General features: G+C 40.8%; 1 protein-coding gene across 8 annotated transcripts in view; it reads left to right on the forward strand.

Annotated features, from left to right (window-relative positions):
- Window positions 1–18,532, forward strand: part of TCP11L2 (t-complex 11 like 2) — a 42,877-nt gene extending 24,345 nt beyond the window's left edge. For all 8 annotated transcript variants that reach the window (XM_031462860.2, XM_064491679.1, XM_010996456.3 and 5 more), the window contains 4 exons: window positions 3,487–3,674; window positions 3,890–4,071; window positions 6,317–6,489; window positions 10,920–18,532. In XM_031462860.2, the coding sequence (XP_031318720.1) occupies window positions 3,487–3,674; window positions 3,890–4,071; window positions 6,317–6,489; window positions 10,920–11,164 (788 nt within the window). In that variant the 3' untranslated portion in view covers window positions 11,165–18,532. The remainder of the gene's footprint in view (window positions 1–3,486; window positions 3,675–3,889; window positions 4,072–6,316; window positions 6,490–10,919) is intronic.
- The last annotated feature ends 235 nt before the right edge of the window (window positions 18,533–18,767 follow it).

Genomic DNA, 18,767 nt, shown 5'->3' on the forward strand with positions numbered 1-18,767 from the left:
TTGAATTGGCAATTTAATAATATTGAGTCACTCATCTGTGGACTCAATATCTCTCTTTAAATCTTCTTTAATTTATTTCAGCAGTTTTTTTTTTTTATTTTGGTGTACTGGTCTTGTAATTATTTAGTTAAATTTAATATCATTTTATGTTTTTCTGGTGTTATTATAAATGCTATTTTGTTAAAATTTTTTATTTTCTAGTTATAGAAATATAATTAATGTTTGAGCATTAATTTTGCATCCTGAGGCCTTGCTAAATTAACTTATTAATTCCAGTAGCTTTTTGGAGTATTCCTTAGGTTTTTCTATAGTATATACGATCATGTTACCTGTAAATAAAGACAGCTTTTACTGGGGAGAAGGTGTGGCTCAGTGGTAGAGCACATGCTTAGCATGCACAAAGTCCTGGGTTCAGTCCCCAATACCTCTATTAAAACACACATGCACACACACACAAACCACAAACAAACAAAAAAACAGCTTTTTTACTTCTTTTATTTAAAAAAACAATCTGTGTGCCTTTTATTCTTTGTCTTGTTGTATTGCACTGACTAGGACCTCCAATCAAATGTTGTATAGAAGTCATGAGAGAGGGCATCCTTGCTTTTTAGGAGAAGAATGTTTATTGTTTGCCCATTAAGTATGATGTTAGCTGCAGCTTCTCATAGATATCCTTTTTTGGGGTTGACGAAGTTTTCTTCTTTTTCTAGTTTGCTGACAATTTTTATCTAAATAGGTCACATGTTAAATTCATCCGCATGCTTTAGTATCTACTAAAGTGGTTATATTTTTCTTCTCCTTTATTGTGTTAATGTAGGGAATTACAGTGATTCATTTTTTTCTATTGTTAAACTACCCTTGCAATCCTGAGATGTTTATTCCACCCCTTGGCCCTCATATATTTATCTTATTGCCTTTATATGCTTCCTTAAGGATTTTTGCATCTGTATGAAAGATATCCTGTAATTTTTTTTCTTATAATGCCTTTGCCTGATTTTGGTATTGGGCCTCATAAGATGAATTGGAAGTGTTCCCTCCTCTGCTTTCTGAAAGAATTTGCAAAAAAACACTCTGTGTCTTTTAGTTTGATTAGCATGTGCTGTGTATATTAGTAAACGTTTTACTGGGTGACAGTTGCAACGGAGATATCTTCAGACATATAGGACCAAATCAGTTTGTCAGTCTAAAGGAGACTATTTCAATTTTTACACCTATAGTTACCTCCAGAAATGGTGAATTAACTTGGAAAGCTACCAGGTCTCTCATGCCATATACAGAGAGTGAGGCTTTTTGAGAACCTACTAAGTGAGAAGTAACACTGGAAAACATTTGATTAGTTTCCAAAGCAAATGGGTCTGCCAAAACTGAACCAGATTTTTCACACACCTTTTAAGCTGTGCTATGAGCTAAATTAAGAGAAAGTGAAATAAAAAATAAAGGTCATAGCATTGGACTCTCAGAGTCTTAGTTTTCATATCACTAATGAGATCAAAGACACATGAGATATTTAATGATAATTTTTAAGAAATAGAGACGTTGTTTTTCAGGTCAGCTGTTCAAGAGAAATGACAGCCAGATCAAACATTCAAAGGCAGGTGTGCTTCAAGAAAGGAGATACAGGGATTGGGTCCATGCAATCAAGAAAGGCTTCCCAGAGGAAGAGGCATTTGGGCTGGACCGCTAAAGCCTGCCTGGCAGGATTTGGATTTAGAGAACCAGAGATAGTTTTGGGGAGTTAGGCCAAGCCTCCCTGGCGGGAAATCAAGAGCATGTATTGGTGGGGAAGTTCTCTTGGGCCACCACTGCTTCTGGGAAATTCTTAGGTAAATACATATGTAAAGCCATTGCATTTTCTTCTATTTCTCTCTCCCGGTACATAAGAAGCTCTCTGAGTGCAGGGACCATGTTTACTCATCTGTGAATCCCCTACACTTGGTACAGTAGCTGGTATGTAGTAGGTGCTCAGCTGTCATTGAAGAAATGAATAGAGAGGCTCTTTTCCCCATGAAACACAAGGGTACCAGTGCCTCGTGGGGTTGACTTTGCTTTTGGAGCCACATAGAGCAGTCAATGTACTAGCTTGTGGGAATGAAATCTCAGCAGATCCCTTAGAGAAAAGCCCATGCTTCCCTCTAAACTTGTGCTCTTTCTGCTTTACCAGTCCTACTCAATGCTGGCTACATATTAGGATCACCTGGGGCGTTTAAACACCAATTTCAGACTGATTAAATCTAAGTCTCCAAGAGCTGGTGCCCAAGTTTGTTGTTGTTGTTGTTGTTGTTGTTGTTGTTGTTGTTGTCGTTGTTGTTGTTTCTTTTTCTTTTTAAAGCTCCCCAGGTAATTCTACATTCAGCCGGGATTGAGAACCTCTATGCTGCACTGTTGCTTTTGTTTGAGATAACTAAATGGGCTTTTAAACGTGTCAACTGTAAATGATTAAACCTGCAGTATAAATGCTTATTACCGCCACATTGTAATTATAGCCATGATGGTTTCCACTCTCTCTTTCACTGTTGGATATCTTTTAAATAAAAGACTGCAAGTCTTTTACATCTTTAGAAACAGAGCTGGGAAAACCAAGAACAACATTTGCCAACTGAGGAGATACAAAGTTGTGAAATTCTGGGGGCGGTGTTGCTTTAGTGTGGCAAACAGAGCTGCTCACAAGTTCCCCTGTTTAAGTGCTAGGTCTGAGGAAGAATTTCAGGGTGACTATTCTTTATTTTGTTCTCCAGTTCTTTTTTTTTTTTTTAACCTACACCTGTGTTCAGTCTGCATTTTTTTAAAGCAATTACCACCTTATAAATTCTACCAGATACATGATTTTATAAGAAATATGGTATAAAAAGAGATCTGTTTCTATGTGAAAACCTTAGAACTGGGTCTAAAGTAAAACAAGGTGTGAATACCAGTGTGCACGTGCATTTTGGGGAAGGCATAATTCTCATCACTCAGAGGGGTCCCCAAATCAAAACTGTTTAATAGTCAATGCCTTTAAAAACCTTCTCTGCATGAAACTCAAGGTGTGCGTGAGCTGGCTTGTCTACCCATCTGGTGCCATCTGCTACCTCTCTCTCCCTTAGTTCTTGATGGGCCAGCAGTACAGATTTCCTTGTAGCATCCAGAATGTGCCAATTCTCTCACTATTCCAGGGCTTTGTGTGGGCTATTCTCCTGGCCTGGAGTGACAGCCCTTTTCTCTGTCTGCCTTGTATCATCAAGTATCACTCATGGAGTTCTTCCTCTTAGACTCTGCCCTGGAAGCCTCTGCTCGCTGCACTCCCACTTGTACCTTCTAGTATTCACTGTACTCATTCTGCTGTAATTGTTAGCTTACGTGTCTGCCTGCCCATCTGACTATACACTCTTTGAGGGGCGTGGCTGACTTGTCATTTATGCCCAGAACCTAAGATGTGTCCATCGTGTAGGATGCACACATAAGGGATCTTTCAGCTGTAGAACAAATATGTGGCCTTTTCACTTGTAGATGCTCTTGATCAAACTACAGAATGGATAAAAGAATCTGTAAATGAAGAATTACTTTCTCTTTCCGAGACCACTTTAACACCTGGGGCCGAAAATAGCTCCAAGCCATGCCTGAGCCCTACACTGGTGCTAAATAACAGTTATTTGAAATTGTTACAGTGGGATTATCAGAAAAAAGAATTACCAGAGGTGAGTGATTGTGATTTTTTTTCTTCCCTCACGTTTTCCGATATTCTAATTCTTCAAAGTTCTAACTGTGAATCGGCTGGACTGTCTGTGTTGCATGTGGTTTAGTGATTTCACTAAAATCAGATAAAAATGGGCATTTGGGTGTAACACTGCTATTTTACATGTTCATGGTATTGCATTTCCCTTTGTTTTTACGTTTTAAATAAATATTCTAGACACTCATGACAGATGGAACACGACTTCAGGAACTGACAGAAAAGCTGAATCAGTTGAAAATTATTGCCTGCCTGTCTGTAATTACCAACAACATGGTGGGAGCTATTACAGAAGGCCTACCTGAGCTTGCAGTCAGGCTAAAAAGGATTTCAGCTGTTCTACTTGAGGGCCTGAACAAAGAGTAAGTTCCCAGTGTTTTTATCTGCTCCGCCTCATATTAAGGCTCTGTATGTATTTAGGAGAACGTGAATAACCTTGGACATCTGAATGTGATATTCAGGACTGTGCTTTAGAGACGCTTAGCTTATACCTTCTTTTTCTAGAATTTCTTTTAATATCTCTGAAGGCTTAGATGTCCCAGCATAGTAAGGGGAAGGTCTTTTCCGTGACAAGTATCAGGGTCAGTATAGTATTGCCACTTAGGATGGGTGTGTGCAAAAGCTCTTCTTTGACGGTGCTGTGGAAAATAACAAACAAAACCCAGAAATCCACTAAGCTAAGTGTTTAGAAAGCCCTGACAGAGAGGCTTTCCAACTCAATTGTTCCGACCCCATCTTTTTTTTTTTTTTTCAATGAAATATTTACCAGCTTCATTGATCCAGCCTCTGTGAAGACTTCAGAAGTGGTGACATCTCTGTCCTTCAGAGATGTTATACAGTCAAGTGAAGGTTGTGTTTTTGCTAAGTTCATTTCCCAGTATCACACCTTTGTTGAATACTAGGATCCTGTTTCAGTTTTGCATTCAGCCCATCCTATTGGCAATGCTTCCAAGGCAGAAAATTCTTAATCTTACTCAATGACCAGGTGTTTTCATGGATCTCATACAGGCCAGCTCTTCCTGATGGTTCCCCTTGTAGGTGTTTTCAGAGACTCGTCCTGTTCATTCCTCTCTTTGAAGGGAGATACACCTATCCTCTCACCCTCCTGCCCATTACTCAAAGAGCACATAAATTGACGTGATAAAATCCTAGAATATTAACAGCCAAAAGAAGCCTGAGTGGTTGCAGCATCCAAAGTTCTCATTTTGAGCTGAAGCTCAGAGAGAGAACAGGCTCTGCCTTGGGCTGCACACCAAGAAGAGGGCAAACCGAGGCCTGAGCCCTGGCCTGACTGCATCAAGGCCCTGCCCTTTCTACTGACTCAGTGCTAGCCTGCCAGGCTCTTTTAGTTCACATTCCAAGACCCAAGACCTATAATGAAAAGAAGCCTCTCTGGTTTTGCAGTCATCTTATCTTAGCATTTTCCCACACTGAGTAACCATTACTTTCCAGAAATTTTTATTAAGCCTTTAGCGAACCCCCAATGCTGCTTAAGAATTAATATAAATCACATAGCAAAGTGGTTACTAAGAGGACAGGCTTTTGGGTCAGACAGACCAAATCCTGGCTATGATACTCACTTGTAATGCACCCTTGAACAAGATCCCAAATCACTCTGAGTCTCACTTCCAAAATTATAAAAGAGGAATAATAATTATACCTCCCCTGGAGCTGTGGGAACTTAAGAGGACTCATGTGAAGCATTAGTACAGGTGTCTGGCACATGATAAGTGCTTGATAAATGTTAGCTTTTAGTTACTACTTTGTTGTTAAATCGTCTTCTTTATAGTTGTTCTGCCTATCTGGTTGTTTTGTTGTTTTATTTAATTCCCCCTCCACCCCACTCCTCTTATCCTTTAATTCCCATTTTGCACAAAGTTATCTTAAAGACCCTTTCTGGATAGTGAGATACAATTTTCAATCATTTCCACTAGTATGGACCCAACAGATGCTATTTCTAATTGCCTCTTTTTCCTTACCAATTAAATCATCCACTGCTAATTACTTTCTACATTTTCTAGACTCTGTATATTTAGGGTTGATCAGTTAACTTGAAAGTAACAATGGGAAGGAGCTTCTTATTTTATGATTATGATAGGTCAAGAGTTTTAGGTAATTTGTCTTTATGGTATTGACCTCTGAATAGATCCATTTCTTGTTTTTGGTTGCTGTTAGAGATTTACTGCTCAGGCATGGGTAAAAGAATTGATTCTACCTCATTTTCCAAGAAAATTGAAAAAAAAAATCTATGAATGAATCTACTCAGACCAAAGGGTTTATTTTAAGAAGTAAATAGGTATTGTCTTTCCTCTTTTGATAGCTCTACCTAAAAATGGGGTTGCAGACTTTATTTTCAGGGACCACATTTTCCTATTTAAATGCTACCTACAGAATTGAGTGGTTTCAAGCATTTAAAATTCTGCTGCATATAAAGGTTTGTGGTTGGGAGGAATTGCTATTTTCTAAGGTCGTTCTGGTAGAGGTAATTCTTGTCTGTATAAAAGAAAATTAGTAGACATTTGAAACAAGTTGGTATATTTTTAAAAAGACAAAAAAACCTGCTGAGTAATAACTATCCCTGATGGGATTTTGTTTCATATTTTGTAGGACCTGTAACTTGAAGGAAGTCCTGAATTCTATCGGTGTTCAGACTTGTGTTGAGGTTAATAAGACCCTGATGGAGAAGGGTTTACCTGCTTTAAATGCTGAGGTTCAGGCTAATCTTATAGGTCAATTCTCAAACATCGAAGAGGAGGACAATCCTATCTGGTCCTTGATTGGTGGGTCCTCATGTTTTTATTGGCTTTTCTGCTTCCATTTCAATTTGCTTTACCTTGCTGGCTTTGACTTATGTCCCTCAAATTTTAGTCTCAGATTACCTGCTCTTTTGGTGAATAAAAGTATTTGAAAATATGAAGAAAGTAGGAATATTCAAAGGTTTGGGACTTACTGCTGCTTCTGTGTGTATATGTAGCAGAGTGGGGTGGGGGGATGTTTCAGAGCCCTCTGTCTTACTACCCAGCCAACAGGTTTTCATGAAGAAAATAATATAATGCGGCCAGTAATGTTAAATCACTAGATCAGCACAACAATCCAAAGCAGCTGGCAGTGTGTTCACAGCAAGTCCATATGAACTCTGCTGTGAGCTAACCTTTGTGGGCCCAGGCCCCTTTCTTGGCCGGACTTAAAGGGACGAAGAGTGGAAAGGCCATTTAACTGAGAGGCATAATAGGTGGGCTTTTCTTGCACTTGATTGCTAAGAAAGTATCTCAGGGTCAAACTGTGTTGGTGAGTTGGGAGAACGGAGAATGGATCAGTTAGGACTTTTTCTGTTACCCGTGACAGAGAACCTAAACTTCTAAAGTAACTTAAGCAAAAAGGGAGTGCATTTGCTCATGTCACAGAAGAGAGCAGGGTGGGGTTGGCTGCTGGTACAGCTTAGTCAGAGTTCAGACCGTGTCCCCAGTACAGTTTCCTCACTTTGGTCCCTCAGTACTGCCTTCCTCTGGGCTGGCTGTCTCCACAGATAGTCCCTTCCCAACATAGCGAGATGACTTCAGCTCCAGCCTACATCTTTCCATGTTTAAGTCAAGCCAAAAAAAAAAAAGAGGGGGGAGTCAGCTTCCCTCTCCTCATGGCTCTAACAGTGACCACAGAATTGAGTCTCTTTTGGCTCCAGTTGGTGGTCATGTCCCATTCTTGACTCTGTCATGGTGGCCAGAGCAGAAAGAACTCAAACCCAAGCCATGTGTTCAGTTCCCAGAGCCAAGGTGAATCAGCTTTACCTGTAACACCTGGTCTAAAATTAGGGACGAGATCGTTTCCCCCAAACAAAATCAGGATGCCGTGGCCATAAGAAGGGGGAGAGTGTGGTGTGGGACACAAAGTGTCCACTACAGAGGGTGAGGAATGGACCAGAAGGAGGAAGAGAGTGCGGAATTAGAATGTACTGACATACCAGGACTAACCTGCAAGTTTTCAAAGTACAGCACTGACTTCTCTAAGAATCCAAATACTTACTATTTAGTTGAGGCTCTTAAATAATTTCTTTCATTCTTATTCCTGAGGACATGGGATGCTGGCAATCTAGGCCACCCAGGCCACCTAATAGCTCAAGACTTCAGCCCTTCCCCAGAAAAGAGCTGTCTGGCGTGCAGCACATGGGCTGCTAAGAGGTGACAGGTGATAACAGTAACACACACACAGTGGAACCGCAGCTGTCTGTGGCTGAGCCCTTCCCTGCATGACCTTCCCTGCTGCCATGCACCTCTTCTCACAGCCAGTAGTCTCCAGCTGTACAACTAATGCCTGGGAGATTGTGTTCCTCGGAGGAAGAGGGGCAGACTGTCTGCAGTCTCTGCCACATATCCGGAGACCCCCACTAGTGCACAGGCCTCAGGAGGACAGTGTGCATATTTGTTCACTGCTGGTTCCCCATACCATGCTGAGCCCAGAGATGACCTTTCATAAATATTTGTGGAATGGGTGAATGCATCAGAGACTTAGAGCAGTTAAGTAGATCTCACCCGAGGTCACATAACTAGCAGTTTGCAGAGTAGGGATTCTTCTCGAGCCTGTCTGACTGATATTCTTAACTGCTCTCATGGGCACTGCTGTCAGAGCTGGAGCCCTGCTGCTTGTTGGCAGGGTGGCCAGAGCATCTGGGTGTCCTCCGTGCCTTTGCTGTAGATCAGAGAAAGTGCTTGCAGTGTCAGAAGGGAGAGGGAAGGTGGGGGTCAGGAGATGCCCCACCCCAGGTGGCCTCTTAAAATCTGGTCAAGCAACTTTTTTCCACCCAGCTCTCCCCAGTCCAAGTTTCCTGTTCTTTTGCAAATTGAAACTATTTTTTAACCTCATTCAAAGTATTGTTGCCTAGCAACTTGAATGACTCGCTTGAGCATCTCTTGCTGGGCTCTGGAAGCCAAGGGCATGTCTTTGGCAGGGGCTGGGTTTGGCTGTTCCTAAATGGACAGACGCTTCTGTCACTTTAGTCTTGGCCTAAAAACTGACTCGTCCACAGAGGAGACAGAACCACTTGTCAGCATAATAACAGTTGTGAAAGAGTTTCATTCTTTAAACAGTCTTGCGGAAATGTTTTTGGGCAACGTCTATGATGAAAATAGACCTGGGCCCCTGAGAGTCAAGAAATCAGCCTAAAGGGAAATTTAGTAGACAGTTTGCTTTTAATTCTTTGCCTGTGGAGGAGTTTGAATACATGAAGCATTTAGAGGGATCCCTGGGGGAGAAGGACTCCAGCTTAGCCCTGGCTTTTCTCCCCTGTTATTCGTGGTACCCATAGTCTGCCTTCTTTTGTTCTTAGTTGATGTGCTATTTATTTACAGTGGCATTACAACTCCCACTGTGTTCTTAGCCTTTTAAAAAGATAATTAGAAAGGGAGTTTTCTTTCAAACCAATTTTTTTCAAATGTATACCAACACCAGGTAAAAATTATTTATGGATTACCTGCTGTGTAAATTATTTGCAGGCTGATAGCCACCTACGTTTTTAAAAAGTAATTTTCGATTGAACAAGTGACACATCCATGAATAATTTCCTCTTGTTGACAAATTTTGGATAAAGCCCAAGTTATCTTTGACTACCTTCTCCAGCCCCCATTCCTCCCTGGCTCCCATTGTTTTCAGTTTGGGGTTTGTCTTTAGAGACCTTTTTCATTCCCTTCCCACTTCCATCAGCATTTACCATGTGCCAGCCACATGCCAGACCAAGTTAAAGATTAAAAAAAAATACCCCTCACCTCGGGGAGCCCCCTATCTAAGATGGGAAAGAGAGAAATTCTCAAGCAACAGTAATGTGGGGTGATAGTCTAACAGATGCTAGGGAGAGCCACAGAAAGGAGGTGACTTTAGCATCCACACTGAAGGAGATGAGGTGAGATGGAAGGGCATTCTAGTAAGTGAAAATAATTTGGGCTAAGATATGGACATGGGACACTGGGGCTCTGAGTTCTAGGTCAGGTCTGCCTGGAACGTGTGATTTTGGGGAGTATTTGGAGATAAGAGTTTGGCAAATGTCATAGTTGTCCATATTTGATGGAGTGTGTTCTCCTTAGTAAACTTTCTTATTTGAGGGATTTCTGTTTCCAAAGCCAGAGAACATCCCTGAAGCAGCATGGGCTGAGCAGGTCTGGCTTGTCCAGTACTATTTGTCCAGTACCTGCAGCTTACCTTATTTATGCACTTGCATAATTTGCATGCTTTGGGGAAATAGTCTCAAATGCAGATACACTGAAACAATGAAGCAGGAAGAATAGAGAAGGTTGCATTCCCCCTTGGGGTGGCCCTTCCTCAGTGCCTCCAGATTGTTGGCCACATGGGGGGGGTGACCATATCATTTATTGTCCAACCCAGGACACTTTTGAGAGTACTCTTTTTTATTAGGCTAGGACAACAGGTATGAACTTTGACTGTCCTGGGAAAACCCAGATGTGTGCTCACCCTTGCCATGGGGCAATTTGGGCCCCCAAGTTTCTATTTTTTCAAAACACTGTATGGGCCAAAGTGGCGGTGCCAGCTTACAAACTCAGCTTTAGTGTACATAACTAAAATTATGGACATTGAGTTTTTGTAAGAGTCTCCAGCCCTCCGAAAGTGCTATACACGTTGTATTAGTTAGCTCTTGCTGCATAACAAATCACCCTAAAACTCCATCTATCATTACTTACACATCCATGGGGCAACTGGGTAGCTCTTTTGGTCTTACTGAACTTACACATGCATTTGTGGTCAGCTGTGACGTGAGTAGGGAGTTCTGCTGATCTTGCCTGGACTCTCTCAAGTGTGTGGGAGTTGACTGGCTACAGGTTGGTCTAGAATGGCCTCAGATAGAACAGCTGGGTTTCCCTCGATGTGGTCTTTCATCAGGCTTAGGCTAGTTCACACGGTGGTGGTAGGCAGAGCGAGCAGATTCAAACTGTGCCTCACGAGCATGGAACTAGCACACCAGCACCTCTGCTGCATTCTGCATTGGCCAAAGCAAGTTGTAAGGCCATCCCCAATTCAAGGCAGGGGGAAACAGACACCAGTCTTTGATGGGAAGTGCTGCAAGGCTACCATGTAAAGGGCGTGGGTATAGGGATGGGTAAAGAATTTAGAATGCTATTGCAATCCATCTTCCACAATTACTGTTCTCATTTTTTAAAATTATATGCTTTAATAATGGGATGGATAAAGATTTCTTCTTTTCCCCCAGAAAAACGAATCCAGCTGTACATGAAAAGCCTACTTTGTCTGCCAAGCCCTCAAAAATGCATGCCTCCTGTGCCAGGAGGCCTTACTGTCATTCAGCAGGAGCTGGAAGTGCTAGGCTGTCAATATGCAAACATTGTGAATCTCAACAAACAAGTGTATGGACCATTTTATGCGAATATACTTCGAAAGCTGCTCTTTGGAGTGGAAGCCCTCAGGAAGGCGGAAGCTTCATCTTCTACAAACTAAAGAGGAACTGACATTGGATAAGAGATTGAAAAACCCAGCACTTAGGTACCAAGTCTGTTTCCATCGATGGCATTACACATGCGGCACATTCTCAGTCCCGTCCAGGGTGCAGTGTTAACCTGAACCTGTGTAATCCAGTAACATTAGCATTGCAGGAGACATGCACATCATATAGACTGTGTGCACCCTTTTCAAATTCAAAAGAGATGTTTTTAATGAACAGAATGCAATTTGTAATTATATTGCCTGTATGATACTTGTAAATGTTTTCTTAAACGTTTATATCTGGCTTATTCATTCAACTCTAAAGGAGTTTTATTTCCTCACTTGTCACTATCAAATCTAATGGTTTTTAAATTTTGGTACAGCTTCTTAAGGGTTGAAATTTGTGAAAATAACCAAGGGGACTGATGTTCTGAATAAATGATGTTAAGTAAAGATAATTGTATTTGAAATGTACAATTAAATTTTATTAATGTGTAATAGCAACTTACACAGTAGGTCCTCAAATTCTGCAGATGTGCCAAGTCACATTTTGTAATATCAATTGTCAGTATTTTTTAGAATTTAAATGTATTAAATACAGTTTAAAGCTACGTATGAATTTTAGATAAAACCTCCCTTGTTCATTTAGTGAAAACAGAAACAAATCCCTTCTAAAATTTTATTCTAGAGGGTGGATTCTTCTTGCAAATTATCCTGCTCTCTGAGAGAAGCCATTTTTGCACACATCTCTTCATGAATGTCCTTGCATTTCTCAGGCCATTGGTAAGGTTTATATAAGATTTTAATATTTTTACATAAGGCAGGAGTGGTTTGAATTGGTTTACTTTTAAGAAGAAGAAGAGAAATTCAGATCTCCATTCTCAGTGAAATTCAGATCTGGAAAAGAAACAGTTTAATTTTGGATTTTTAAATCATATAACGTACTAGCAAATGCCTTCTCTGCTGTTTAAATTCTTACCCCACTATGACAAGGATACTTTTCTAAGTATCATCATCATTTGTCATTTTCTTATGCATTAAATCAGACTTTGCCAAGCTGGCACTAGTTGTCAGGATTCTAGAGAGAGCTGCTTGTCCTGGAATTACATACTGCCTCTGAAGTGTTAAGGGAAACACTACCATTTGGGCAGATTCAGTCTGGAGAGACTTTACTTGCATAAAACACATTTTAATTGTGTAGTTTTCTGAGGAGTGTTGAACCTTAGTAATTTGATGGGAAAGTAAGAAATAGTACTCTTTTCTTCCTCACTGTGACCTCCACCATTAATTATTCGACAAAGTTCTAGGAAATGATTATGTGAATAAATTATCTACAATTTTTACATTTTGGAGGCATCTGTCAAAATTGGAGGAAAATTTGAAAGTCGATGTTTTTTTCTCACAATGACCAATGCATAAATTAGCCATTCTATCCATTTAAGTGGTTGTACATTAAGTGGAATTTTACTGAAGAGCACGTCATTGGTCTTACCCGTGTTTTCTTTCTTCCTATATTTCCATTCTGCTCCTGTTTTCCTATCTTAGAAACCATATGGTGCTGTAGATTTTTTGTTTTCATTGTCTTTTAAGTTGAAGTCGTTTTCGGCTGTGTTCACTTTGGGGCCTGGACAGCAGGGAGGGTCTGACACAGAAAGGTAATGTGTAGCGTGACTTTCTGTTGCTTTCTGAGGTGAACTGTGTACTTAACAGGGAGACCAGGTGGTGCACTTATTTATTTTCAGATTGGAATCCACCTGGTATTCTTATATACTTGATTTTACTGCAGTTGCCAGCAGGAAAACAATGTGCAAACGTTTTTTAAAAAAATGAATTTAAAATTAAGGGCATTCTTTTTTTTAAGTGTCAAAGTAAATCTCAATGTCTCAAGTCTGGATTTAGGTAACTACATTCATTAACATTTTAAAATCATATCCTTTAGCATGTTTATTTGGTTTTTACTTAAATGTTTACTTCTGCTTTTGAGAATTTTCTTAACATGGTCTTATTTTGTAAGGTCAATTTTATTAAACACCATACACATATTTTCATTCTTTCCTGCTAAGACATGTATTGTGTACACTAGTTAAATTTTAAAACATTAAAAATTATTTCGAGATAGCTGTTGTCTCTGTTTTCTAAACCACCTTTGGGTAGCTCAGGGCTAGAGTATTGCACAGTCTTTACTGCAGTTGTTCTAGGACTCTTCCGCTGATTGTCAGAGCCTCACAGACATCAGGTCACGTTCATTCATTAAGTCAACAAATACCTATTCAGTGTCTACTATGTGCTACAAAGTATCCTAGGTGTTGTGATACATAGATGACTAGCAGACACTGTCCTGAAGAAGTTTATAACCTAATAGGAAGGATGAACTTGTGAACAGTTATAATAAAGTATAATTTGAGCTATAAAACAAATTAATACACACAGTGTGAGGAAAAATTGCTTGACTGTTTCGTGGAGATAGATCATCCTTGAGCTGAAATGAAAGGTAGGCAGGAACTTACCAAGAGGCCAAGAAAGGGAAAGGCACAGGTCAAGTGCACAGTGAGTGCAGTGGTATGGAGAAATGGTGGGCCCAGGGACCAGCCGACAGAAGAGTGAAAGTGGTAAGAGGGGTACAGAAAGGTAAAAGGCTTCGGGAAGGTCTTGCTCAAATATGTGGGGTTTGTCCTGAAAGAAATAAAGAGTCATCAAATCTTTTGAAATAGAAGGTCACAAACAATTTGTGTTTTGGAAAGATTGTCCTGGCAAAGGCCACTTGCTTTTGCTAGAACATTCTGTGTTGTGTGCATGTGCATACAGGCACTCACACAGGAACACAAGGCACAAGCAGTAGAAATGGACTCTGGCTAACAGAAGCAGGGAGACCGTTTACTGGGGAGGTATTAAGTGTCTTACAGAATCTATTTAATCTGGGGAGTTAGTCTTGGAAAATGGATAGAAATCAAGGCAATGCAAGCGGCAAGACTCCAGCCAAGCTGGATTCAGTGCGGTGGCTTCAGAGGTTGATTTCTCAACTGTCCTTGCTGCTTTGCCTCATTTGCTCAATACTTAAAGTCCTGGATATCAACATTCATTCAGAAGAATCTCTGTCAAGGGCTTCACGCTCTCACTTGCAGGAGACGGAATGAGAGAGTAGCTGACTCTTAGACTCCCATGGATCCACCAAGGTCACCCAACCAGAGATTTCTCCCAAATAGGAAGGGCATGCTGAGGAGCAGAAAGAGCAAAACAAATCTACTATCATGTACATTGATGAGGTCTTTAAAATCTGAATGGGAGAAATGTGTGAGACCATTCAGTCCAGCGTCACTTCTGAGAATGACACCAACAGGCGATTCCAGGAAGGGCATAGTCAATGAAGTCAATGTTTATTTGTGTGTGTAGATGAACAGATAGCTCCCAGGTCACCGTGGCCTCAGTATATGGCCTTACTTCTCAACTGTAGTTCAAAGTGTAGGGTAGGTTGGTGCGTGTGGCAGGAGGCTCTACTCCATTCAGCCACTCAGGGACTCAAATCCCATCTATCTTGTAACTCAGCAGTTCCCTAGATCTTCAGTCTCATTAATCTCTCAGAAGATAGAGAAAGAAAAGGATTGTCTACTTCCAGTCACGGTGCATTGGCCAGACCTCAATCATATGGCCCCCTCTCACTGCAAGGGAGTCAGAAAAATGTGCCAAGGAGAAAAAGGCTGGCACAGGTACTGGGTATTGGTGTTGGTAAGCATCAGCATTCTCTACCTCAAATCCCTCCGGCTTCCTTGAATAAGTCCTATGAATCCTCTTTTCCTGAAAATAAGTTTAAAATCATGTGTCTGCTCTGATCTTTTAGTGGTAGCTCCCCAGAGCACTGTGTTGAGAGGATTTTGAAGCCAAATCCAGGATAAGCAGTGAAGAATTCTGTGGCTGATTGGCAAAGTATGCCCTGGGCATGGGGCGTTCCACCTTTTTGTGCAACATATATATTTTTTTCACTTGAATCCTTCTTGAAACTAAAATTCAGCCTATTCTACCTCTGGACATGTTAAATACCAACATTTTCCACTCATTATTCAGTACAAGTAGCATGGGACTGAGAGTCGTAAGACCTGAGTTTGAATTCACTTCTACTTAATAGCTATATGACCTCAAGCCAGTCTTTTCATCTCCCTGAATATCCATTTCCTCCCCTACCTGCCTGCCTCACAGAGCTATTGTGAGAATCAAATGAGATAATGTATTTGAAATTGTCTGCAAACTCTAAAGCATAATGTGGCCAGAATACATTACAATAACTAATTTATTAGTCCTAAACCTCTTTCAAGCTTCAAGAGGTTTTAGTATGGTGAGATATGATGATTGAGTACTTAAGTACATAAGACCAAAAATTGTCAAATGTCATCAGAACCATGGTTCATTAAGCCCCATATTGTCATTGGCAGAGAAACTCAAGGGTACGTAGAAGGCTGCAGTTATTGTCCTTAATGTTGACTTCAAAGGATAGTGACACAACCCAACCTGTTCTAATTTCGTTTAGTAATCAGGTATGACTTTATCCTCCATGATTTAATCTAACCTTTTAGAAAGTACGTTTGTTTTACCAACTTGCGCCCTCTTGTTCTCTATTTTTGAAGTGAAGCTTTATCTTTTTATGTCGAAGCTCAGTGTGCTAGCCTCTTTCAATTTTCAAGAGAAAGGGATCTAGGTATTTACTGTAAGGCTTTAAGAAGAAAGGAAACCCAGGAATCTGTCCCAGCAGCTGCACTTGCAGGAGTGGGAGAGAACCTGAATATAATTTTTTTCCTTTCAGAATATAGTAAAATAATAATAGCCACTGAGCATTTACCATATGACAAGGGCTACCCTAAGCACTTTATATAAGTGATCTCATATAACGGCACAACACGCTGCAAGGCAGGCTCCGTCATTATTTCCATATGTGCAAAATGAGACTCAGAGAGGTTAATGAAGTTGTCCAAGGTCACAGAGCTGGTAAGTGAATTTGAACCCAAAGAGTCAACCCTGGAACATGTGCTGTTAACTACTTGCTATATTGGTTTCCTTAGGCTATCCAATCAGTAATATTTTTTGCTGTCCCAATGCTACCAAATGCTGACTTGGGATTTACTTGTCTGTTTTTGTTTCCCTCCCTTTTGGTGTGTCTTAATTGAAAACTTCCCCGGAAAGAGAATATGATTGGGTCTACTTGCCACGAGTCAGTATGGACAACCCCTCCCCGACTCTTCTGCCTTGGGCAGGGGTCTCATGACAAGCCACTTGGGCTCCTTTATGTGGTTGTCTTTAGCAGGTTGCTGGCCCTATCTGTTTGACAGGTTGATAAGGTACCATGACACAAAGCAAGGCTTTTCAGAGAAAGGCCTGTGGGCCTGGCAGGCAGCTGGAGGTTTTTGGACCATCCAGTCTTGTTCAAAGTGCAGAATGTTCTCTGATTACAGTAGAGGCTTCTGTCCCTGCTTCTCCTCACCTCTCTGTATGTGAAGTGACAGACTTCAAGGACTGCCCTTTGCCCTTGCCTTTTCAGACTGAAGAGCCCTTATTCTTTCTCCAACATTGTTCTGCTCTCTAGTTCTGCTATGAATTTATTCAGGTGTAGAAATCAGGGCCACATATTTTTTCACAGTCTGAATGCACCAAGGTTTTGAAGAAGAGAGGATCATCTTTTTTCCCCTTTGTTTCTAGTATCTTCAAGTTGAAGCCTCTCAGAATACAGTCTAATCTCTTTAACATGATATAAAGGACCATAATAGTCTGGCCTCAGTGGCTCTTTCTAGTCATCTATAGACACTTTCCTCAGCAAGTCCTGTCAGAGAACCACACTTGACTCTAAAGCCTCCAGGCCCCTGCTCAGGCTGTTTTTCTCTGCTTGATGTCTCCTGCCCCCCATCCCTTCAGTGTTGTGTTATGATAAAGTAGTTAAAAGCGTGGGCTCTGGGGTCAGATAAGTATGGATTCAAATTCCAACTCCACTTGGCAAATCTCTTAAACCCTACGAACCTTAGTCTTCTCACCCGTCAAGTGGGGATTACCATCCTTATCCCCCTTGGTCAGTAAATCAGAGAGTGCACATCAAATAGTTATTCCAATGCCTGGCAAAGAGTAAACAGTCAACAGAAGTGCTTCCTAACGTTCCAGGGCCCAGCCTGGACACTCCTGCTTTTCTTTTTCCTTTGTTCTCCTCTAACCAATGCCCACTGATCTCCTCCCTGGACCCATGGCTTCGGCCACTTGCTCATCTGGCTACCACAAGACTTTATACCTAGTGATGAGGTAGTATTCCAAGACATTAACCATCTTTCCTTCTGCAATTTCCTTTCCCTAACTGCCCTGCCCTTTATTCAAACCGCCAAGTCTTTTCGTACTAATATCTCAGGAAAAGAACGTGATAGCAGAATCAGAAGACTGTTCTTGGCTTTTTGGTTTCAAAGATCCAGCCCCTTAGGGGTTCAGAAAGGCATCATGGATTTGACCTGGGGTGCAAATGCCGATACGTTGGGGGGCTAGGTAGCTGTAATGAGAAAAGGATTGTGGCAGCTGTGGTATAAGGGTGGACACTACTCAGTGTCAGCCAGTTGTTCCCATGGAGTACTCTGGGACTGCTGCTACCAGATCCTGCTCTTTTCAAGAGAAACCAAAAGAAAACAAAAATCAGAATTTGAAAAATCATGAAATGTAATATTGAATTTATTATCACTCATTGCATGTTTTTCTTTTAAGTCATTTATTTAACCTAACTTTATTCAGGAACAAACGATGAGTTAGAACCTGAGAATACAAAAACAAGCAAGATGTTACTGTTCCAGGACCTCCCATCTGAAGGAGAGTTAGACACATATGGCATTGAGTGATAAATCTTATGTTAGAGAGTGATTCCCAAAGTGTGATCACTGGGCCAGCAGTATCAGCATCATCAACTGGGAACTTATTAGAAATGCAAATTTGCAGGCCCCAGACCAAACCAACGGAATCAGGAAGTTGAGGTTGTTTTAGCAAGCTCTCCAGGTGATTGAGAGGCATGCCATAGTTGGAGCACTACTCTGAGAGTGGAAAGCAAAGATGACTTTGGAGCAGAAAGTCCATACATCTAGGCAAAATTTGAGATCTCCTACATCGAAATCAATCCGCCGTCCCTTCCAGGCTAGATTCTAAATATGTTGCTCTCTGGTAGTTCACAAGAATAATTCAAAAGTGTATCTGTGTCTTACATGCACCCCAATGTTCACAGCAGCACTATATACAATAGCCAAGACATAGAAGCAACCTAAATATCCATCGACAGATGATTGGATAAATAAGTTGTGGTATATTTTTACGATGGAATACTACTCAGTTGTAAAAAAAAAAAAAAAAAGAATAAAAGAATGCCGTTTGCAGCAACATGGATGGACCTGGAGATCGTCATTCTAAGTGAAGTAAGCCAGAAAGAGAAATACCATATGATATCACTCATATGTGGAAGCTAAAAAAAAGAAAAAAGAGGACACTAATGAACTCATCTACAAAACAGAAACAGACTGGCAGACATAGTAAACAATCTTGATGGTTACCTGGGGAGAGGGGGTGGGAAGGGATAAATTTGGGAGTTTGAGATTTGTAAATGTTAACCACTATATATAAA

Source organism: Camelus dromedarius, chromosome 11 (genome assembly GCF_036321535.1).
Source record: "Camelus dromedarius isolate mCamDro1 chromosome 11, mCamDro1.pat, whole genome shotgun sequence".
NCBI classification, from domain to species: Eukaryota; Metazoa; Chordata; class Mammalia; order Artiodactyla; family Camelidae; genus Camelus; species Camelus dromedarius.